The sequence below is a fragment of the Typopeltis vanoorti genome, chromosome 22 (genome assembly GCF_054136105.1).
Source record: "Typopeltis vanoorti isolate ZY-2024b chromosome 22, IOZ_Tvanoo_1.0, whole genome shotgun sequence".
In the NCBI taxonomy this organism is placed as follows: Eukaryota; Metazoa; Arthropoda; class Arachnida; order Uropygi; family Thelyphonidae; genus Typopeltis; species Typopeltis vanoorti.
In genome coordinates, this window is record NC_143570.1 from 78,310,819 (window position 1) to 78,336,444 (window position 25,626).

Below are 25,626 nucleotides of genomic sequence, written 5' to 3' on the forward strand. Positions count from 1 at the left end.
TTGCATGAAAAAATTATAAAGAAAAAGTTTCCCTTAATTTTCATTTCTTTAAAATTTTAAATGCATAGTCATTGTTATTAGTTTTATTGATGTTTTTTTAGCTATTTGATAAATATTTCTACACACAGTTATTGGTTCTTCATCTTCAACAATTATCCAAATTATACATCACCTCACCTCAACCATGTCCTGTATCATGTACTATATCAACCTTGCCTTCAAAAAATGCATACACATCTGTTAAATTAACAATCCATTTTAATATAATAAATCTCATTTAATTTTAATCTTATATTTAGCCTAGGTTGAATAAAGGGGAAGCTCCATTACCAAAATAACTTGGCTTTTCCAGTTTACAATCAAATATTCTAGCTTTATGCAATTTTTAAGAAAAATCTAGAATATTATTTCCTTTTACTTTTCTTTTCCAAAAATAATATTGGAAACATTTATGTAATATGTTAGATATTCAGGTAAATAATTGCATTATATTTTGAGGTTAATTATATTTGAGGAATACTTCACAGTAAGAATATATTAAATAGTTCATGAATGTACATTGTATTATTCATTAGCCTGATTTTTTTATTTAGGCTGGAGGATCAAGTGGGTTACTAATGGACTTGGCAGCAAATGAAAAATCTGTCCATGCAGACTTTTTTAATGGTATATATAATAATTTCAGTTTACTTGAATTGATTTATGCAAAATGAATATTATTTTGAAATTATGCCAAATTTCATAATTAAAATTAATGGAAAAAACTCTTATAGCAATTTTCAGAAATCAAGAATAAAACTTATTATTACAGGCATTATACAGGCATCTCCATGGAGTCTGAAGATCCATTCTGTGGAAATCCACACCAGCTATTATATGCATGGTGCATTTCATTCCTCTGTTTAAACTCTTTCTCTGATGACAAAGCACTCACAGCTACTAGTGACATCATCAAATTCCTGACATATACCTTCTGGGAGGTGTACAGGATCTTATGATAGTACTACGTGAAAAGTCACATCATTACTGACTTCCTTTCAACAATTTTCCCCCAGATTAGCCTATTATCTGTCAACATTCCGATATTATCAGATCTTATAGTTCTGTCATCTAAAGCACTTTTTACTGTATCAGTCTACCTACATCTTGGTCTTCCTCTGGTTATTTTTCTTGCCATCCTGGCAAAGAACACTTGTTTAGCTAATCTTTCCGCTTCCATTCTGTTTAAGTGGCGATTCCACCTGAGATTAGCTCTGGAATGTTAACAATGTCATTCTTTCATAATATCCACATTTTTAACATTCCAGAGAATGTTAAAAATGTGGATATAAACACACCCTTCCTATGCATTATGGGAAGGGTCACTACCCAGACAGGTTTCGACCTTTATTGAGATCTCATCAGTGGGAGCCAGACCCAGAGGTGATACCAAGGTTGAAGTAATGCAAAAGCCATATTTTCATATACGAGTTGCCAAAAGGTTTTCACACCTTATTATTATAATACTCTGGATTAGAGATAGTTAGTTGTTGAAAGTTTTTCCACTTGGTTATACAATAAACTAAAGATACCAAGAAATTATTTACTTGGTTTAATCCTTTATCCATAAGCAAACAAAGTTTGTACCTAAAGTATTTTCAGGACTGGGACAACTCATACTAAAGGTGGTATGACTTCACATCTTGCCTTAGTATCCCATAATGCAAAGCACATCTCCGTGTACTTTGCATTATTGGAAATAGTCCTGAAAATCCTGAAAATATATTTTTGAGATCTTCATTGAGATCTCATCAGTGGGAGCCAGACCCAGAGGTGATACCAAGGTTGAAGTAATGCAAAAGCCATATTTTCATATACGAGTTGCCAAAAGGTTTTCACACCTTATTATTATAATACTCTGGATTAGAGATAGTTAGTTGTTGAAAGTTTTTCCACTTGCTTATACAATAAACTAAAGATACCAAGAAATTATTTACTTGGTTTAATCCTTTATCCATAAGCAAACAAAGTTTGTACCTGAAGTATTTTCAGGACTGGGACAACTCATACTAAAGGTGGTATGACTTCACATCTTGCCTTAGTATCCCATAATGCAAAGCACATCTCCGTGTACTTTGCATTATTGGAAATAGTCCTGAAAATCCTGAAAATATATTAGATGTGAAATATATTCACGTCTAAGCTACTTGTATATAGAGGCTAATAACTTCATATCACTTGCTTTAGTATGTATCTCTTAATTATTTTGCTTCCTTGGGAAGTGGATGATAAAAACCAAGTATATAATTTCTTGGTGTCTTTAATGTATAATAAATCATAGATAAAAAACTTTCTGCATCTTTCTCTCATCCAGAGATTTTTATTAATAAGGTCAAACACCTTTTGACTACTTCTATATGAGATATCTGAAACAAATCTGAAAACACACCCAAACTCAACACACCAGAGTTAAGATCAGTACTATCAAAATAAGAAGCCTGAATGGCAAAGAAATAGAGCTAGCTGAGGAATTAGATAAGTACCAGATCTACATAATAGGGGTGACTGAAACAAAAAAGACAAACTGGTGAGATCTTTCTGAGCAATAAATACAAAATGCTATATTCAGGTAATGACAATCAAGGAAAAGAAGGAGTAGCCATTGTATTCAACACTAAATACGAGGCTAATCTTCTTGAATGGCAGGCAGTCTCAAGTAGAGTGATGTGGGCAAATATCAGAATGAGGAGCTGGACAATGAGACTTATTTGTGCCTATGGTCCCACAGAAGGTTCTACTAAGGTAGAAGTGGAGGAATTTTTTGAGGATTTAGAGAAAGCATCTGACACAATGAAAAAGGAAAAGTTGGTCCTTGTTGAGGATCTAAATAGCAGTATAGGAAATGATTGTCAGACATACAAAAATATATTGGGAAAATTTGGAGAAAAGAACAAAGCTAATAATAATGGCAAATATTTGTTGGATTTCTGCTCAGGACATGGACTGGTTATTACTAACACTATGTTCCAACATAAAAATGTGCATAAATTCATATGGAGAGAAGAGACAAGAAATAAGAAAAGTCTCATTGACTATGTTATTGTTGATAGTGATGTTTTCTCCCTTGTGCAGGACACCAGAGTGCACAGAGGATTTGAAATTGGAAGTGATCACTATTTAGTCTTGAGCAGGATAAAATTGAATTTCATATTGAAAAGAATAACATGTAAGAAATTTTTCAAGCGAATAAAAGTTGAGCAGCTCTCAGATGTGAACTGTAGACTAAAATACAGAAAGATTATTGAAGAAAAAATTAAAGAGTTTGAGAACAGGAATCAAACATTGGAGATTCAGTGGCAAACTCTAAAGAAAACATTGATTGATTCCACCAGAGAGGCATGTGGTGAGGTTGTCTGCAAGGATAAAAAAATCAGAACCCCCTGGTGGACGCAGTAAATTAAAGAGGCAGTGAAGGAAAAGAAGAAAGCATATCAAAAGTTCCTGTCAAATAAGTCAGCTTGTGCTCTTAGAGAATATAGAGACAAATTCAAGAATGCTAAACACTGGGTAAAACTAGCTAAACAAAATTCATGGGAGGACTTTGGCAAGAATATAGAAAATAAATATCAAGAAGGTGGCAAAATATTCTGGAAATTGTTGAAGAAGCTTAGGAATGGAGGAAAGAGTGCTGTAAAAGGAGTTAGAGATGATAAAGGTGACATGAAAACGGGAGAAAAATGATATCCTTGAAGTATGGAGTAATTACTTTGAAAACCTGATAACTGAAACAAGCAGTGATGACAGCACAGTGGTAAAAAACACTGACCAGGCATGCAGTCAGGAATACATATCCATACTTGAAGTAGAAAAAGCCATCTAAGGCCTAAAATGTGGAAAGGCAGCAGGAGTAGATGATATTCGTCCAGAAATGCTGAAGTATGGTGGTATAAAAGTCTTGCAGTGGCTGCACTGCATAGTTTAGAAGGCCTGGACAGAGGGATGAATTCCTGATGATTGGAGTAGAGCTCTCATAGTACCCATATATAAAAAGGAAAATAAAACTGAATATAAGAATTACAGAGGTATTTCCTTACTGAGTGTTCCTGGTAAGATATATGTAACTATTATTATTATTATTATTATTACCACGGGCTACTCCAGGAGTCCTTAGACTCATCGAGGGAGGCCCTAAACATCATTTTCACACAGCTGTTCAACATTCTCACAGTATCTATCATACCTTGCCTTGAACTCGCACCCACAACAGACTCTGGCAGCTTATTCCACTCATTTACCACTCTAAAAGTAAAGAACCCAGCTCTAACACCCCTGCTAACCACGCTCTTGCTCAGCTTCCACGGGTGTCCCCTAGTTCTCCCACCACCAGTCCTGATCTCAAAAATATCATCTGAATTAATCCTATAGAATCCTTTTAGCAATTTGAATGTCTCAATCATATCTCCCCTTTTTCGCCTATCAACTAGTTTCTGCAACCCACAAATCTTCAACCTGTTCTCATATGGTTCATTCCATAGACCTGCTATCATCTTAGTCACTCGCCTCTGGATCCTCTCAACCTCCTCCCCATCAAGAAGGAACCGAGGTGACCAAATCTGGGCACAGTAGTCGAGATGAGGTCTTATCAGGGCTCGGTACAGAGGTACAATAACTTGTTTTTGTACCTCTGTACCGAGAACTATACTTGAGAAACAGTTGAGAAGAATTGTAGAAGAAAAGCTTGATGAAGAACAAGCTGGATTCAGGCCAAATAGAGGCTGTAAGGATCAGATCTTCACTTTACGACACATAGTGGAGAAATCATAAGGAATATAATAAAGATCTGTATTTAACTTTTGTCGATCTGGAAAAGGCATACGACAAGGTGCCAAGAGAGAAGCTATTCAATACACTACAGTTATATGGTGTCAATGGGGCATTATATCAAGCAATACTCAGTCTTTATTTGAGTTTTAAGTCAGCAGTTAGAATTGAAGGAAGTACAGGAAGATGGTTTAATGTTAAATCTGATGTGAGACAAGGATGTACATTATCCTCTCTGTTATTCGTTATCTATATGGATCACATTATGAAGGAAAATGGTATTAAACATGATATCAAAATTGGAGATGTTAATGTCAGCTGTTTGCTTTATGCAGGCGATGTTATACTTATCAATAAATCCGCTACGAGTCTGCAAGATTCCTTGACTAAATTCAATAACTGTTGTAATAGATATGGTATGAAGGTCAGCAATAAGACAATGAAAATAGGCAGAGTCATTGAAAATGTCAACTGCATTGTGAATGGAGAACCTATGGAACAAGTAAAACATTTCACCTCTTAGGCACGACTTTTACTGAAGATGGTAAATTAAATATGGAAATAGGCAACAGAATCAATAAAGCTGGTATAGTAGGAAGTCAGTTGAATAAATTCATATGGAATAAGAGAGAAATTAGTCAGAACACTAAATTAGCTGTATACAAGACAGTGTTCAAACCAGTTTTAACTTATGGATCTGAGAGCTGGGTCAGAAGTAAAACACTTGACCAAAGACTAGAGACCACAGATATGAGAATCTTGAGAAAGATTAGAGACATGAACAGATGGCATCAATGGCAATATCATATTAAAAACTAGGATATTAGGAAAGAACTTGAGATTGTCATCATTCAGGAATACTTTAGCAGAGCTAATCTCAGGTGGTATGGTCATTTAAACAGAATGGGCGAGGAAAGATTGTCAAAACAAGTGTTCTCTGCCAGGTTGGCTGGAAAACGACCCAGAGAAAGACCAAGATATAGGTGGATTGATACGGTACAAAATGCCTCAGATGACAGAAATATAAGATCTGATAATATTGGAGTCTTGACAAGTAACAGACTGATCTGGAGGAAAATTGTAGATAGGAAGTTAGTAATGTAAATTTTTCATGTAGCGCTATCATATCCTGTACACCCCTTGAGGGTATATGGCAGAAATTTGATGATGATGTATATGAGATATTATGACTTCTGCATTACTTCAACTTTGGTATCTCTCATGGGTCTGGCTCTCACTGATGAGACCTCAAAGGTCGAATCTGGTCTGGGTAGTAGCCCTTCCCATTATGCATTGCGTTATATGCTTCCAAAAAAGGGGATATGCTTTGCATTATGGAATACATACTAAGGCAAGTGACATGACGTCATTGGACTCCATATACAAGTAGCTCAGAAGTGAATATATTTCACGTGGAAAACATTGTTTTGCTTCCTTGAGAAATGGATTAAAACTAAGTATATAATTTCTTGGTATCATTAACCGAATATACAGTTTTGCAGATGACAGAACATTGCACTCCTCCCTTTCATTTGATAAACCTTACTCTACACAACTCATCGACCTACAGAACATCAATCACCACCACCCTCAATTCTGATTTCCAAGACATCCTTCAGTAGGGTATGTGGTTTAGATAACCTCATCAATTTCAATGCTAATAAAACCCAGTTCTGTCTTATTTCTCATAAAAAAAGCCCACATTTTTCCAAGTTTCATTTTTGACAACATCAAATTTCCATACAGTTTGAGATTTCTCATATAATTAACTTCACATCAAGCCTCTCATGGCATAAACACATCACAACCATTGCATCCTCAGCTTCTAAAAAGCTAAGATTTCTCTTTTGCTCAAGAAGTAACTTCATTCCTGAACAGCTGTTAACCTCATACAAATCACAAATCTCCCCAGCTATTGAATACTGCTCTCATATATATGGTGATATGGGGTGAGGGCCCTTGAAAGCTCCCTCAAAATGCTTGACTCAATACAGAGGAGAGCAATTAGACTTATTAATGACCCATCGCTTACTAACTCACTCTCCCCACTTTCGCATAGATGTTTGGTTTCTGCAATATGTGTATTCTACAAATATTTCCATGGCAAATGTTCATCTGAAATAGTACTAAGCTCGTTGGAACACATTAGCTGCTACTCAACATCCCTTCGCAGTGCACCTTGAAATCCACAGAACAAGTTTCTTTTTCTCCTCCTTCATCCCTGCAACCGCTGTATTGTGGAATAGTCTTCTCCCTGTTGTGTCTCTCAAGGAATACAATATATAATCTTTTAAATCAAATGTAAACAAGTTCTTCTTAAGGAATACAATATACAATCTTTTAAATCAAATGTAAACAAGTTCCTCTCAAGGAATACAATATACAATATTTTACAAATGTGAATAAGTTCCTCCTTTCCTTACCCACTACTCATATATGCTGCAGGAAAACCTTGCTTAACGTGATTAAGTAATCCATCAATTAATTCGCGCTAAGCAAAATTACATTAAGCAAATACAATAAACAATAGGAATAATTATAATTCATCCATCAGTTAGCACAAATTTGAAAAAAAATCCAGTAAAAACTATATTAGAGGATAAAATCATCAAAGTTAATAAAAATCAATTGCTTAATTTCTTCTAGTTAGAGATCATTCTCGCTTAACTGTTCTGAATGGGAATGGAGAAGTTTCTCACATCTTCATTATCCAATACATTAAATCCAAGTTCTTTTCCAATTGTGCAGATTTCTTCAATAATGTTAGATCTTGGATTTTGCAGATCAAAAAGTAACACAGGCTTGAGTTTAAAGTTGCCTTCTGCATTGCCTCCTAATAAAAGCGTAAGACAATCTTTAACCACTTTGTATCCTGGTTGAGATGCTTCAGTTTTAGCTAGGAAAGTTTTTGTTGGCATACGCATCCAAAACAGATCAGTTTCATTGACGTTGAATATTTATGATTGTCATGATCATCCTCCTGAATTAACCTTTGCAAATCTTCAGGAAACTTGACTGCAGAATCTTTATCAGCACTAGCTGTTTTCCTAGTTATTTTTACGTTATGCAGTCCAGCTCGATTTTTAAAATGGTCAAACGATTCTAAACTCTCAGCAAAGCTTTCACGTTCCTCTTGAAATTTGGTCTCTTTCAATGATGTAAAAATATCAAGAACTTTTGCTTGAATATTCCCTGCACTAAGAGGTATTCTTTTTGGTTACCATCCTCAATCCAGAGTGATAGAAGACGCTCCATCTCGATCATTAAATGGTTTCAATTTCGGGTGATCTGCATGCTTAAAGAAGCAGTAGAAACTTTTTTTTGTATGTTTTGCTCTTATTTAATATAATATAGTATGAACTGTAGACTCGCTGCATCCCAGGTCTCACACAGACATTGTATTACTACGCTAGTTTTATGTCTCTTAATGACCTCCAGCTTTTCCTCTAATGTAATTGCTTTTCTTCTCTTTTTATTGATGCTGTTTTCTTTATCAGTCTTTCTCTTTTCCATATCAGAGGTTGAGTATAATAAATTCTTATGGGTATCTAAATTAAAGCAAAGTGTAGGAAAAGTGATTGAGCAAGAGAACAGAGTTTGAACATGTACTTGTGATGATAACCTTGAGTCAACTGCCGAGTTTTGCTGGCCACTGGCTGCTACATTGACAAATGCCACAGCTCGTTGCAGATTGACAACAAAAAATTTTGTGTAACGTAAAATTTCGTATGTAAACGTAAAAATTGCATTAACTGATTAATCACTTGCTTAAAGCAGGGAAATGGTATCATTTCACTCGATCGTGATAACTGATTATCACATATATTGAATTCGCATTAAGTGAGGTTTTCCTGTACTAATGTACTACATGTTGATCAACCAACCTCTTGTGTATGGGGCGGGCAATATTTAAAAAAAAAAATCCTGTTCATCCTTTGAGGATACATGTTAGGAATTTTTGCGATAAATTTACCTTTGGAAGTGCTTGAATAAATTAATTTGCTACCAGAAGTGATTTCAATAATTATTTCATTATTTTGATGCTGTGGAAGTTTGTTACATAGACTGCATAGTACAGTATACTCTCCTTGTATTCTTTGTATTACACATGCTTTTAGTATTAAGATTGCATCAATGGCAGAATCATACTAAAAGTGCAGATATTAATGAAGGAATTTGACTTCATTAGCATACAAGAAGGTGTGTGTGTATAGCTAATCTTCATTAGCATACAAGAAGGTGTGTGTGTATAGCTAATCTAAGGTAGTACTATGATTGCTTAAACAGAAGGTGAGAATGATTAGAAAACAAATTAAATTAAACTTGCCAAGAAATTATATCCTTGTTTAATCCTTTATCCATAGGCAAACAAAGTTTGTACTTCATGACTAGGCTACTTATATAGAGGCTAGTGACTTCACATTAATTGCCGTAGTATCCCAATAATGCAAAGCTCGCACAATCCTTTTAGGTATGTATAATGCTAGGCATTATGAGAAGGATCACTACCCAGACCAGTTTCGATCTCTGTTGAGGTCTCTTATCAGTGGGAGCCAGACTCGGAAGAGATACCAAAGTTGAAGTAATGCAGAAATCATATATCTCCCATATACAGTCAGACTGTTGTAATGAGCACCGAAATAACAAGATCGTGACTATAATGAGCAAATAGTCATAGTGATTTTAATTTATGCATATTCCCATACAACTGCTCACATTTATAACGATGGATATACGATACAAATTTTGGTAACTGTGCAAACATTAATTGCTCGGGTAGATCCTGGAATACCCAATTCTTAGAACAGACATAAATGAAAGGAGTGACTTAGCTTTTATGACCACCTGCATTAGATTACAGGCCAGTTTATAACCTAATCATGCCCTTTGGCATGATTAGGTTATAAACTGGCAGTCATGGGCATTTGCAGGTGGCCTGGGATGTAAAGAGGGATCTCTGATAATTAAAGTTTCCCCAATTTTGGGAAGTTTAATGCAACCGTATTTGTTTAAATTAGGTTGATTCCTGAGTGCAGATGCATATTCAAAGAATAGTCTTTCTTTTTTTAATATACTATGGTGGAGCATGGTAGTTTTTTTCCAGGAGATCCTGTGGGATGTATCCAAAACATGGTCTGCAAGGCCAGACTGACCATAATCATGCTTGCAGATGTAAGAACTGTGTTCTTCTAACCGGATGGATGCTGACCTGCCTGTTTGTCTGAAGTAGGCAAGTTTACAGGAACAAGGTACTCTATATACACCAGGCACTGAAAGAGGAGGGAGCTGGTCTTTAGTGGAGCGTATTAGGGTAGCAAGTTTACGGTGGGGCTTAAAAGCTATATGGAGGTTGTACTTTTTTAATGATCTGGCTATTTTTTCTGAAGTACCGCAGATGTAAGGAATGGTGATGGCATTTCTGAAGTCCTTCTGAAGAGATGGTCGGGGGAATGGTGAAGGACTTGATTATTTTTTTAATTCTGTATCATTATAGCCATTGGAAAGGAAGGTGTTGTGTATGTGTTTTGAGTTCGGTTGAAAGGGTATTTTTACTGGAACAAAGATTGTGGGCTCTATTGGTCAGAGTTTTAATAATGCCATATTGCTGGGAAGGGTGGTGGTGGGAGAGTTTGTGAATGTATCTGCCTGTATGAGTAGGTTTTCTATATACAGAGAAAGAAAGGTTACCATTAGGAATGTGTTACTAAGGGTCTAGAAAGGGTAAACTATTGTTATTTTCCTTTTCCATCGTAAACTGGATTCTTGGATGTAGACTATTGAGGTGACTGAGGAAGGAATCTAATGTGTCTGGGCCATGAGGCCAAATAGAGAACACATCATCTACATATCTTAGCCAGATAGAAAGTTTTAGAGGGGAAGAGTAAATGGCTCATTTTTTAAAATTTTCCATGTAATAATTGGCGAGAGGGGGAAACCCATGGCCGTTCCCTCTACTGTATGTAGATTTTGTTCTTCCAAGAGAAATAACCAGAGTTGATGGCAAAGGAAAAGAGCTCTAAGATATCAGAAGGAAAAACGTTTTTTAAGAGTGTTAAGGTGTCGATTAGGGGAATATTTGAAAACAAAGAGATGATGTCAAAGCTGACCAATATATCTGTATTATTTAAAGTAAGATTTTGAATTAAGTTTTTAAAATGGGTGGCGTTTTTTACATAAGATGAGGTAAGACCAGTGAGGGGAGTCAAAGAGTTAGCTAGCTGCTTTGATAATTTGTAGCAAGATGCATTGGTGGCATCTACTATAGGTCTTAGGGGAGAATTAGGTTTGTGGATTTTGGGTAAACCGTATATATCCGGGTGGTACAAGAACAGAATGGTTTGAGTTTTTTTGTAATGTCAGGAGGCCAGGAAGAAACATTTTTAAGTAGGTTTTTTAATTTTTTAACTTGAGTTTTTTGTGGGAGTGTGTCCCAGTGGTATGTAGGTGGTACGATCACGGAGAATAATATCCATTTTCCGATTATATTCTGAGGCGTTGAGAACAACATTGGCATTACCCTTATCAGCTCTGGTGATGACAATACTTTTTCCTTTCCATAATTTTTTGAGGGCAGAGAGTTGACTGGAAGATAAATTAACTTTAGGAGGTGAAGAACAGGAGAGAATGTTAGCTATGTCAAGTCTGATGTTACTAGCTGTTTCTGGAGCTAAGTGACAGATTCCGCGTTTGATGTACATAATATCCAATACTGGAACTTCGATAGGTGCGACGGCAAAATTGTGTCTGAGGCTTAGGGTACTAACGGCATCTTTGCTAAGTCTTTTAGAAGATAGGTTGACTACTGTATGGAGCAGTTGAACTTCAGGTAGCAGTTTAGATTTGCAAAGATTACTGAACTTTTTGATATGCTTATTTTTTTTATTTTCTGGAATTCTTTTTGAGAGGAATCTTCTGAGATGCTAAGGAGAATAGACCGAAGTTCAGGATTGAGTATAGCAGAGAGCTCCGTCTGTAATGAGACAATGGCGATGTTTGTCATAGCAAGGCTGGCGCGAGTTTCAGTAATCTGCTCTCATAATAGTGCCAGACTAGCACGTTTGTATATCCGGAAGGCTTTATTAGATTTAAATTTGGTTTTAAGCTTAACACAGTTAGGAATAACTCTTGAGTCCTGACATCTTTTTAAAAAGGCCAGCTGATTTAATAGCCTCGATAAACATAGTTTCAACTAACCGTATCATTTTGCTTTGCATGCAATTTCATCACCATGAATGATCAGAATACATGTGTTGAGGCTTAAGTGCTGTGAAGAATTCATGTTAGAGGTTTAATGGAATATTAACAGCACTGAGAAAGGATTAAAACTAATTTTAATACTTCCAATATTTTTTTCCATCATTATTGGTAAGACTGATAAAGAAAGCAGCATCAATTCTCTTACAGAATTCAAATACCTAGGAAATATAATCTTGTAATACAATACTGATTCACAATTCGAAGCAATACTACAAATTTATAGTAGACTGAATGGTATAATTAAATGAAATTTTGGAAAACAAATTACTAAAGAAACTCAATTAAGATTATATAACATGACCCCTAAACCATCTCTCAAATTTGGACCATGAAACTTGGATTCTAAAACAAAGAGTAGAAGCAGCACAGATGAAGTTTCTATGACTTCTCCTGGAGCTCACTAGGTTAGATAAAAAGAAACACACAGAAATAAGAGAACGATTGGTACAAAAAATCATACAAGAAATAGAAGAATATCAGCAAAATTGGTTACCACATAGAAAGGATGAATAACAATAGGATCCCAAATTAGTATATAAATATAAACCCACAGGAAGAAGAGACCGCGGACAGCCAAGATTAATGTGGAAAGATCAACTTTATCTTCGGAGCTGGAAGAGGACATAAAAAGGCTATACCTGAATTGCTCAGACAACAACGAGAAGAATAATTTTTAATGTGATTTAAAATATTAGAATAACGTGAAAATTACTACACAAAAATTACAAAGGAAAACATGATAATTAGTATGTTGTTGCATTCCCCATAACTTTTATGACTGTTCATAAATGGTTGGTCACTTATTACTAGTGGTTCACAGTGTTTTTTTTATCAGAACATGTCCATATGGACTGTAGAGTAGAATCAAGTTCATTTTTGTCTTTTGTGACAACTTCTTGGAGATGTTTCTTCATAATTCCCCAAATTCTCAGTGGGATTTAAATCTGGTGAATTTGCTGGCCAAAAAATTACATTAATTGTTCTTTCTTTGAGCTCTCTAGTCTTGAAAGTGTGACAAGAAGCTGAATCTTGCTGAAAAAGGAAATCGGCATCGCATAAATCTTCCAATGCCAATAACATAAAGCACTCAAGAATTTCTTGGTAAATTTGGAATTGACTCTTTCATTCACAATACACAGCCTACCTGGACCCTCTGTGGTTATACAAACCCATACCATGACAGAGGTTGCAAATTTCACCGAACCTTTCATGCATTCTTTATCAAATGCTTCTTACTTAAGATGCCAAATACGTAGCCCTTGATGACCATGGGACATACAAAACATACTTTCATCACTAAAAAAGTACCTTTTTTCCCAGTCCTCTTGTGACCCCACAACAGTCTTTGATTACTATTGCACTCTAGCTGCATTTTGCGTGGAAGTCATAAGTCTTAGTCTTCGGCACACGTGATTTAAAACCCAATTTGTGAAGTCGTCTGAATATCATAGATTTAGACACATTCACACCTAGTTCTTTCCATCTCCTTACACTTCGAAAGCAATTTTTCTTCATGATATTCTTTAATCTCCTCTCTTCTCTTGATGTAGTTGTTACCTTTGACCGCTACTGCAGCAATTATTTTAAAAACTCTGGTTATTAGAATGCTGTATCAATATTCTACTCATGTTTACTTGAGAACATTTCATTTCCTTAGCTATAAACTGTTGAGTTTAGCCTTCTTCGTGTAGAGACTCCATGTGAAATTTCTTATCTTCTCATATGTGTCACTCATTCAGTCCATTTTTAGCAAATGATTAACTGAAATCCATGTTTCAGTCTTGCAGCTACTGAAATGTATGCTATTTCTATGCTCTCCTCAATGCCAATTGGAAAAATTTGGAATATTGTAGTATTTTTAACCACGTTAAATTTTTTTCTAATTTTGGGAATGTTTTCAAGTAAATTTTCTTATAATTTATATTACATTTTTAATGTATTTACATGGTTATATAATCTACAAAGTATAGTACACTTAGACAACAGAATATACAGAGGAATTTCTCTACTACTTACAAATCTAACCCTGTTTTGTCATAATGAAAAACAACCAATAAGAGGATAGGACAGCCTTATTATTTTATGTTGCTCCCACCTATGAAAGGTTAGTTGCAAACCTATAGTACATTTTGTACCATTAGGAGGTTAGGGATATATACTGTGTGTGTGTGTGTGTGTGTGTGTATATTTTTTTTTATCAATTTAAAAAAAAATACACACACACATACAGTCAGGTCTCTTTTTATGCGGTAGATACGTTCTGCAGAAAACCACATATAAAAAATCGCACAAAAAAGACCTAACTTTGAAAAATTAGGGATACGTTCCATAATTTTCTAAAACCTCATAAAACTGAAGCAATGAATTAAAATAAACCTAAAATCGCACAAAAAAAAAGTTTATAAAAATTCAGGAAAATAAGAATGCCTAAGTTTGTTTTAAAGCTTTATTCATTTAATTTTATTGAAAATTATGCCTTGATCTAATGGCTGAATAATGCTGTATTGGGTGAAGAAAAATACTACCTGCACATTTGGATGTTCTTCTAAATATGGATGACTTAGTGCATTGTCAACAATTAATAAAATTTTAAAATCGAGAGCTTTTTGCTTCATAAATGTTTTCACTTCTAGTACAAAGCAATTATTGAACCATTCAGTAAATACAGCAGTTGTTACCCAGGCCTTTGTATTAGCCATCTAATGTACCGCAGCTGTTTTAGATCTTTGCCTTTCAGAGCACGTGGTCTTAGAGATCGATTTACTAGGAGGGGTTTCAAATTCGATCCCCTGATGCATTGCTACAAAGTAACAACGTTACTCGATCTTTGCTTGCTTTAAACCCACCTTTTTTCTCAGACTTTGCAATGTAAGTTCGACTAGGAATTTTGTTCCAAAACAATCCTGTTTCGTCAACATTAAACACTTGATCAGAACAATATCCATCATCTTCAATAATTTTGGCTAACTTCTCTTGAAAATTTTTGGCTGCTGCTTCATCTGCTGCTGCAACCTTGCCTGTAATCTTCATGTTATGAAGTGCATTCCTTTTTAAAAACCCTGTTAGCCATCCTTTGCTAGCCAAAAATTCTTTATCAGCCTGGGAAGTGGAAGTAGATGGCTCCAATTCCTTCATCTGTTCATAAAACCGAAGAGCTTTTTGTTTAATTAAATAACCACTTATAGGAATTCTCCTTTGAGTTAATTCTTCAATCCAAATTACAAGCGCTCGTTCCGTTTTTTCTAATAAAGCATCTCTTGAGTATGATGATAGTTTGTCACTTAGTTTTGCACCAGAAATGACAGATTTTCTTATTGCGGCTTCATTCTTTTTAATTGCTCTTATAGTAGATTCGCCTAAATTAAAATGTTTACCAATCGCCGTGTATCTCTCTCCTTTTGCTAAGCGATATAAAATTGCAATTTTCATTTCCAAAGAAATTGCTTTTATTAAAGGGATAAAAATGAATTTCATAATTAATTTCGTAATTAAAATGAAAAGCCGTTTGGCTTTTCATTTTAATTACGAAATTGCTTTTATTTGGTATTTTTTTTCTCCATTGGGCCAAATTAAATCTTTAAAATAAAAATTAGCAAAATTTAGACTTATGATAATGAAAAGACAAACACTTATTCATATACAAAATTGGACACTCACTGCTTAACGTTACTCATGTTATGCCAGAATGTGCTGCAACACATTGTTCATTATGTACAACAGGGAAACCCCAAATTTGCATGAAATATGCACTGCATATTTTCAAAACCGCATAAAAAAGATATTCATTGAAAGAGACCCGAGTGTGTGTGCGCATGCAGTAGATGCCACTTATTGTGTTCACTTTGGAACAGTCGCTTTTCAATAATAACCGGCTGATAACATTAAGCAAAGGATATAAAAAATTGCATCATTTATTGTTATGAACATTATTTAATTTAATTTATTGTTATAAACAACTTTTTAATTGGCAAGTGTTGTCTGTCATGTCTTTGAATATAGTAGTTCATGAATAAATTGCTCATACTCATAATGCCTTTCGAAGTTTGTCGGTCTATGTTGCACACTGGGCATTGGAGGAGCTTCTAACATTTGTTCCTCTATACTTGTATTAGATTCACTTTCTTCTATTAGTTTAAATTTCTCATCAGAAGCAACTTGACACATTTCCGACACTGCCATTGTAGCCGCCACTTCAACGTTATCAATATCCAACCAATTTTCAAATTCTTCTTTTGATATATCGTCTGGCTTTTTATCAAAAATTTTATTTGTAAGATATTCAAATTCTTTGTAAGAAGGAGTTTTAGAGTTTATCTTAAAAAATCCACCTTTTTGGAAGCAGTTTTCAATAGTCTTGTCTGAGACTTGCTTCCATGACATTGCTACCAACTGCAATATATCAAGAAGAAAAAAATCTTTTTTGCAATTGCACTTGTATCAGATTGCTTTTTTATGTAATCAAGTTCAACTATAATTCTCACATGAACTTCCCTGCAATAATAAGCTTTAAAAGCTCGTACGATGCCTTGGTCACATGATTGAATTAACAGCGTAGTGTTTCAAGGCAAGAAAATTACTTTGTCCTTTAACGATAAATTGTTTGTGTATGCAATGCCTTTGTTCTACTAACAAGACAATTTTTCACTTTAATTTAAGATCCCAATTAACTAACCAATTGTTGAAAATATCATTAGTCACCCAAGCATTTGCACTAGAACAGTAGTCAACAGGCAAACTTTTGACAACTCTAAAACACAGAGGATTTTTACTTTTTCAAATCACTAGGAGCTCTCTTTTCTCACCTTTCATATTAGCACAACAAAGAACTGTCAGTCGCTCTTTTGAAGATTTAAATCCTTTAGTATTTCATTTTTAAACAAATAAGTATGCTCAGGCATTGTATGAAAATAGTCCTGTTTCGTCTTCATTGTAAATATTCTCAGGAGAATATTCAGCAATAATATTTGGCCACTTGGTCTTAATCCATGCATTAGCTGATAAAAAATCAGTAATTTTCTTCATCATGAATACCACAATATTCTCTCACTTTTTCCACATATTAACCCAGTGCTTTCCAAACTTTTCATGTTGGTGACACACTTTTTAGACAAACATAATTTCGTGGCACAGTAATTCAGTCAGATGTGCCTCTCATGGGTCATTTGGCCAGATCAGATGTAGTTTAAGTATCTGATTTTACAATTATATTTTGTATAACTTTTAGAAGGTTTATTTAAAAATCTCTTCCTGTTTATATTAGAATTTTAATGAGATATATGAGCTTCATGGGATGAACACAGCCTTTCAATATTTGGTGGAATAGTAGATAAAGACACTCGCATTTTGTCATCAAGCATTCCTAAGCTTCCACGTTTCAATGTCTTCAAGTTTGCCATCGTTGAAAAGGATGCCTCATACATGTATGTAGTGGAAAACTGCAAAAGAATTTTTAATGCTTTTTTTACCTATGTTTGGATGCATTTTTGAAACATGAATCCAAAACTTGTCTAAATCACCCTCTTCATACATCATTAAAAGACTTTGATCATTTTTTATTTCAGCTAATTCTTCTTCTTCAATAAGTGACAAGTTAATTGTTGCAGTTGAAAAAAATGGATTTCTGATCCAATCATAGTCTTGTATTTCAATATTTGGGAAGTAGTGATGAATTTTCTCTCCGAGCATTGTTAAATGGTCAACAATTAGCGAGCTGATATCACATTTTAGTTCACAGTCTGCAGTTTTGGAAAACTTCCTTCTTTCACTTTCCTTTTCCAAATTTCTATCTTGTCTCATAGCACAAATTTTATCCACCGCTGTTAAGATATTTTCTCCTTTTCCTTGCATACTGGTGTTTATTTTATTCAAATGTTCAAATATGTCAGCAAGATATGCCAATTTTGTGCACCATAATTTGTTTTGAATTAGATCGCAGAATTCATTTTATTGATTTTCCTCAAAAAGTTTAAGCATAATTTCTCTCAATTCATATACACGACAAAGCACTCGACATCTTGACAGCCAACGAACTTCTGAGTATAAGTTTTTTTAAATTTTGTCCCCATGTCTTCACAAATTTTAGCAAATAATCTTGATTTAAGAGGTCTACTTTTAATGTAATTGACCATTTGAACAACTTTGTCCATAACCTTGTAAAGCTTTAACAGTAACTAAACATAAAATAAAAGCACCAGCTCTTCGTTTATTCACGTTGCAGTTAGAATAAACATCAATAATAACATTTGTATGAATAAGTGGTGCGCTTTATTTTTATTGGTCGAACGATAATAAAACTGAGCGACTAATACGTGGTAAAGCCACAGGGATCAATTCTGCTGCATTTTATTTCTCCATTATTTATCGAAATATAATGATATGAAATATTCTTAAAGGTTAAAAATAATTAAAAGATAGTTTGTATATATAATTTCGACGGCGCTAACTAAAAGTCATACCGGTACTTTGTAAAACGGATTTCGCTGTGGAAATTTTCAGCGATTATTCTGTTTAATGCTTTATGTTTGGCGCGACACACCTTCACACTGCAGCCGACACACTCACGTGTCACGACACACAGTTTGGAAAGCTCTGTATTAAACCATCCAACAGTCGTGGTGAAATTTTCTTTGCCCATTGTTTTTGCAAATTCTTCTGCTTTTTGATGCATCAAAGGCCCTTTAATTGAAGCATTATTTTCATAAACATTACTAAATAATCAAATTTTTAATGCTGATTCAACTTGAGTATCCTTACCAGATCGGGCTCTCTTCTGATCCATGTTTTCATTAGTAAGAGCTGAAATTTCAATGTTTGATCTATTTTTTAAGATCTTACACAAGAGTGGTTGTGAAATTTTTAAATGTACAGCTGCACTACGCTGACTCATTTTGGGCAACTTATAGCACTCTAAAATTCTTTGCTCTTTTTGAAAAGATAAATCTTTATGTTTTTTACTTGCTTCTGCCATAATGCTAAGGGCTGTTTTAATGAGCACTTAAAGTCAAATTCAATTACTGAAAGAGAGCATGAAAATAAACTCGAAAAATCGCAGTTAGACTGTATTTATACCCCCCCCCCCCTTGCATTTGACACTGGAAGAGATAAGATTTACGGAAGATTAAGATTACCCACCTGCATTTACCTGGAAGATATAAGATTTATGGAAGAATAAAATTAAATGAAGATTAACAAAAAAAAAAAAGTAAGTTTCGACAAATGTTCTTTGTCAAATTTTCTCCTGATTAACCCTTATTTCTTAGAATTCTGAGATGCAAAAGGCTGAACATTTGAGGATTTTGATAACAATAATGGGAACTTTGATTATAATAGACGGATTATTTTTAATTCATTTTAAATGGTGTTTTTTGGGACTGACTGATTTTGATAACAATAGCTGATTGATAATATTATCCGCAATCACAATAAGCGGATTCTACTGTGTATACAGAGTCTGTCAAAAAAATGTATACACTCTTCAGAAAAAGAAAAAGCTGTATAAAAATTGTAATACTAAATTTATACAGACATCAAGGGATGATTACAAGTTACCTTTGACTTCTGCAATTACACTAGGTGCTCAAAGTGTTTCCCATTATCATCCACACTTATTATTACAGCAAACTACTGCTTGGGCAACATTGGCCAAGGTGTCCAGTGGGATTGCTGTACATGATGTTTCAATTTCTTTCTGAAGGGCCATCAGTGTAGCTGGTTTTCTGCGATACACTACATCCTTTAGAGCAGTGTTTCTCAACGTTTTTTGGATCATGCCCCACCTCAACATCTCAAAGATTTTGATGCCCCCCCCAGCATAATAGTCAGCCAAGTTCTGAAAGTATAATATAAATATGTACATTTTCTAATTGCCCTCCAAAATATTCAAATTGCCTCCCTGTGAGGCATACGCCCAACGTTGAGAAACACTGTTTTAGAGTCTCCTACAGTCCAAGGGTATTAAATCAGGAGAACATGGGGGGGAGACTCAACTGCACTTCTTTGCCCCATCCATTGTCCCTGCAAACTCTCATCGAGGTAAGCTCTCGCGTCTCGGTGGTGGTGCCCCCATCTTGTTGGAAGAGAAATTGTTCATTCCCATAATGTGCATGAATGGCAGGTAAAATGGATATGCATAGCATGTCTAGGTACACTTGACCAATAACAGTACCTTCAAAGAACAATGGTCCTATTAAAACCCCTAGATGACAATTCACACCAGACATTGAGTCCCGGTAAATTGACTGCTTTGTCCACGTGAATGCCCTGATTTTCTTGAGCCCAGTAAACATAATTATGCAAATTCACTGTTTCATTAAGCTTAAATTTTGCTTCATCAGACCAAACCATCTTCCTCACAAACTCCTCATCTACCATGTGTTGAAACCACTCACAATACTGCATTCTTCGATTAGGATCGTCTTCATTCATTGCATGTAATAATCTTGGGATGTAAACTTTCCATTTAGTTGCTTTGAAGCTAAATGGAAAACTAACTCCTGTTTCATGTGCACATTATGTGGTAGACTTCTGTGGCGAGCGTGTAAACCGTTTCAATACCATAGCTGAGGAAGCAGGAGTTGTTGCTGAGCGAGGCCTCCTGGATCTTCCCTTATGCACATCATACATACTTATTACAAATACATGCAACTATCAGGTGTGTTGGAAGTTGTTTCAATTTCTTTCTGAAGGGCCATCAGTGTAGCTGGTTTTCTGCGATACACTACATCCTTTAGAGCAGTGTTTCTCAAGGGGTTGTTGCTGAGCGAGGCCTCCTGGATCTTCCCTTGTGCACATTACACATACTTATTACAAATACATGTAACTATCAGGTGTGTTGGAAGTTGTGTTGCAAACTCACACCTCCATTGTCGTTTAACTTCAACAACATTCTCAAATTTGAAATACCACTTTAAAATGGTCTTGCATTCCTCGAACGACAATCGTGCCTCGGCCATTTTGTTTGACTATCCTACCGGTCACATGTTGATGCTACTATTTATGTGAGTGATGGCATCTTTTGAGAGAACATCATACTACACATTGGTATCGTAATTTGATCCAACTTTGAAAAAAGTCTATAGATGAGATCTGTTAAAGTGTGTATACATTTTTTGACGGACTCTGTATGTGTGTGCGTATGTATATATATATTTGTATTTTTCATTTATTTTTTACATAGTTTGGAAACCCTGCTCTAAAGATTAAACATGGAATTTTTTCAAGCCAGTTCAGGTATCCAATATGCAGGGTGGTGGTCTCACACCAGGCAACTACATTCAGGTTCCACCTAAAGACAATCACAAACATCAATTCTCACGGTGGGATTCAAACCTGCAACCTGCTAGTTGCAGAGTGGGTATGCTAACCACTCTTTCAGCCAGGCTGGCTACATGTGAATCATTTTTAGCACATGCTCAGGCATAGTACAAAGTAACCAGCTAATCTCAAAATGGTAACCTAAAAATACAGTAGACAGTTAGTAACTGGCTTATTTCATATACAATGATGGAAAATGCAGAAAGTTGAGAAAGAACTATTTTTATTTTTTTTTATTTTTCCAAAATCTATTATTTCTTTATTACTAAAAGAATACTGACCAAGAGTTCACTTATGAAAAATACATTTCTCTGACATTTCAATTTCCTTAGTACTGAATACATTTCTCTTCAGAGACCAGGTTTCTGCCTGGTCTCTGAAGAGAACCAACCAGTTTAACAGCTATCAGGCCAATGAAACCTTTATTAAATGCACTTATAAAAAAGCAAATATATAGACACTTGGGCAGCACTCATGTCTTTTAAGTATTGCAAGCTAAGGCATGCCAAGGTTTGTATTCTCATATAAGCTCTCAGGTCAACTTACAAAATTTTCATAATTTCTACAAACCATTTGGCTTTGAAATAATGCTGGATCTAGTATGCATTTTACCTATGCATTATTTCTTTATATTGATTCTAAAAAGTAATCTAAATGCTTTGTCATTTGCTTCTGCATCATTTGACATCACTGGCACTATCTGCCAGCCATGTTTTGGAGCCAATATGAATTTTCTAAATCTACTAATTAATGTATGTAGACCTAAGAGTTCAATTTTATTGATCATTTTTTATGATGTTTATGAATGTTTTTACCCTCGGCATTTGTAAATGGCACAGAAGAAAGTGTTAAAAGTGAAAATGTGGAAAACATCAAGTATCAGTCTTCTTCTTCTTCTTTCGCTATGCCTTATCCCGTGTTAAATGGGGTCGGCGTTCCCATCTATAATCATCTTCTTCCAGATTCTTCAGTCCAGATCATCTTCCCGACTCCATCCTTTCTCCCTAAGATCCTCTGCCACCTTATCCCTCAATCTGAGTTTGGGCCTGCCTCTTTTTCTCCTTCCCTCCTCCATACGCTCCACTCGTTTACCTACATGACCAAACCACCTCAGCCTGCTTTCTTGTACCTTCTTACCGATCAGTCCCACCTTGATCATCCCTCTGATGTAGTCATTCCTTATCCTGTCCTTCTTTGTCACACCACTCATCCATCTCAACATCCGCATCTGCGCCACCTCCATCTTCCTCTCCTGTGCCTTTGTTATAGGCCACGTCTCCATGCCATGGAGCATCACCGGCCTCACCACCATCTTATACAGCTTTCCTTTCATTTTACAACTCACTCTCTTGTCGCACAGGACATCTTCCTCCAGTTCATCCAGCCGCATGTTATTCGGTGCTGTATTTCCTCATCCAGGTCACCATTCCTCTTGACAACCAACTCAAGGTACTTGAATTTCTTCCCTGAAGCTAACCTTTCACCCTGGAGTCGTATGATCATATCCTCGTCACCCCCTGTTGACATATATTCAGTCTTTACGTGGTTAATTTTCATTCCTCTCTCCTCCAATACCTTTCTCCACTCTTCCAGGGTCTTTTCAAGCTTCTCTCGGGATGATTCGCAGAGAACAATATCATCGGCAAACATCATGCTTCCTGGCACCTCTTGACATCCTCCACTAGTACATCCATGACCAGATCAAAGAGGTAGGGGCTCAGAGTTGATCCCTAATGGAGCCCTACGACAATGGGAAACCCCTCTGTCATGCCGACACTAGACCTGCCCTGAGTTTTCGCTTCTTCATACATCTCCTTCACCAACCTCACGTACTTTTCCGACCCCCCCTTCTTCCTCATACACCTCCATACCTCCTGTCTGGTCACTCTGTCGTACGCCTTTTCCAGGTCTATAAAGACTATATGCAGCTCTGCCTGCATCTCCCTATATTTCTCCATCAATCGCCTTAGCGCAAATATTGCATCCGTTGTCCCTCTTCCTGGCATAAATCCAAACTTCTCCTCACCAATTTTTGTTTCCCGCCATATCCTTCTTTCAGTTACTCTTTCCCATATCTTCAACGTGTGTGACATCAGCTTGATCCTTCTACAGTTGCCACAATCTTGAACAACTCCTTTGCCCTTATAGATTGGGACGAGAATGCTTTTCCTCCATTCCTCTGATATCTTTTTCCTGTTGAAAACATCAAGTATCAGTAATAAATGATAATATATTATTAATATATTATCACATATATCAATTTTTCCCTCCTTCACTTTTCTTCATTCTCTACAGGCACATTTACGTCAGTATTCAGCACAGAATATCGGCATTGGTAGTTCTTACATTCTCCTCTAAAAGATACATGCTGTCACTATAATACATAATGAAATAGCTGTCATCATAAACAACTGATACATAATGAAATAGCTGTCACTATTCCTTCATAGTTGATTTCCAGACTCAGCGAATACATTTTTATTCCTGTTTGTTCTCTTTGCCAGTGTCCTTTAAAACAGTGTGTTTTCATAAGTATTTCATAATGAAGTACAGTTCATAAGTTTTTAAATCTAACAAGTTTCTTTTCAGCTTGCCATTAAAAAACTTGTTAGAATTAAATTAAAAAAAAGGTCGAACAGCCTGTTTAAAGTCACCATTAAAAAAATCTGCTCTACTTTTTTAGTTTTACATAAAATTATTTAATAAACAAATTTTCTATGCATACTTATTAAAAACTTCTTTTTTTTTAGATTTTGATGATCTCTTTGATGATGAAGATCTTCATTAAGAAATGAATAATAACTTGTACTGTATAAGCAGAACCAGAGCATTTATTTCAGTTTAGTTTGTAAGCCAAAAGTATTGTCAGAAGGAATAACTAAAGTGATTAACTATTTCAAATAACTTCATTAAATAAATTGCAGCTTTAGTTTTGAAAAATGCCCCATTTTGAAAGGAGTAGAAATTTTAAAATCATAGTAATAATCATTTTATCATTCCTTTTTATCTACTTGAGAAGTTAAGAAACTAAAATGGTATGAAAATTCTTTGTAGTATGCCACTGTAGTATGTGTCAAGTTAAAAAATATTAAATACTTTGTATGTCATAACGATCATCATGTTCCTTGTATTTTTTTTCATATGATAAGATCACTACCATAAAGTTTGCTAGAAAGTGATTACTACTGTTTATTAAGCTATGTTTCTTTTTATTTTTGGAATTTTAATTTTATAGTAATTGGAAATATATATACTGTATCTAAAAATGTTAATGGTAATTATTATCCAATAATTCATTAAGAATTTTTTCCACTTTGATTACATCAGTTGTTTGAAACAGTTATATATTTCCTAATGACTTATTACATGGAAACCTCCATGAAGTCTGAAGACTCTTCATGAGAGGCTCGCCCTAACCATTTTTCACATAATTCCTATCATATCCCTACTTGTTATTGATCAACAAAGCACTTTTCACTGCCTCTGTCAACCTATTACACTCATTCATCATTCTCATAACAAAAATATCTAGTTCTCATATGCTTTGTTTGGCCTGTCATGTGTTTAATAATTCCTTTAAGTAAACTGATACGTTTGTATCATGTTGGCTTATAATCCAAACTTTATATCCTACATGACTACAGCTTATCCTCATAGAGAGTATTCCACTGACTAGTCACCATTATGGTCATTTCACTTACCTCTGAATCTTATCCAATACTTTTACATCCCCAAGAACCTCAAGCAACCAAATTTGGACACCATGGCTAAGATCTCTCTCTCTGTATTGTCTGTTTAGAGAATAATAATCTCTACTCTTGCAATATGCCCAGTCCACTATCCAGTAAATATTTAAGTTGTGAGCGAAAAGCTAGAACTGAAGGAGATAGGTTGACAAAGGCAGTGAAAAATGCTTTGTTGATCAATAACAAGTAAGTAGGGATATGATAGGAATTATATGAAAAATGGTTAGGGTGAGCCTCTCATGAAGAGTCTTATTGACATCACTGGCACTATCTGCCAGCCATGTTTTTGGTGTAAGATAAGAATGAATAGTAGTAGAGATAAGCTATCTCTACTGCTATTCATGCTATGAAAGAAAGTGGCATCAAACATGCTATCAAAATTGGAGATATTCAATTTAGTTTTTTATTTTATACAAATGTGAAACTCCTAAATAAATCCAGTGTAAGTCTTCACAATTTTTTAAATCTATTGAATAACTGTTGTGACAATGATATGAAAACCAGCTTTAAA

At 35.1% G+C, this 25,626-nt stretch overlaps 1 protein-coding gene across 2 annotated transcripts in view; it reads left to right on the top strand.

Moving 5' to 3' along the window:
* LOC150094504 (COP9 signalosome complex subunit 9) overlaps positions 1-24,483 on the top strand; it is a 41,936-nt gene extending 17,453 nt beyond the window's left edge. For both annotated transcript variants that reach the window (XM_090412107.1, XM_090412105.1), the window contains exons 3-4: positions 594-666; positions 24,120-24,483. In XM_090412107.1, the coding sequence (XP_090268233.1) occupies positions 594-666; positions 24,120-24,157 (111 nt within the window). In that variant the 3' untranslated portion in view covers positions 24,158-24,483. The remainder of the gene's footprint in view (positions 1-593; positions 667-24,119) is intronic.
* Positions 24,484-25,626: the final 1,143 nt, after the last annotated feature.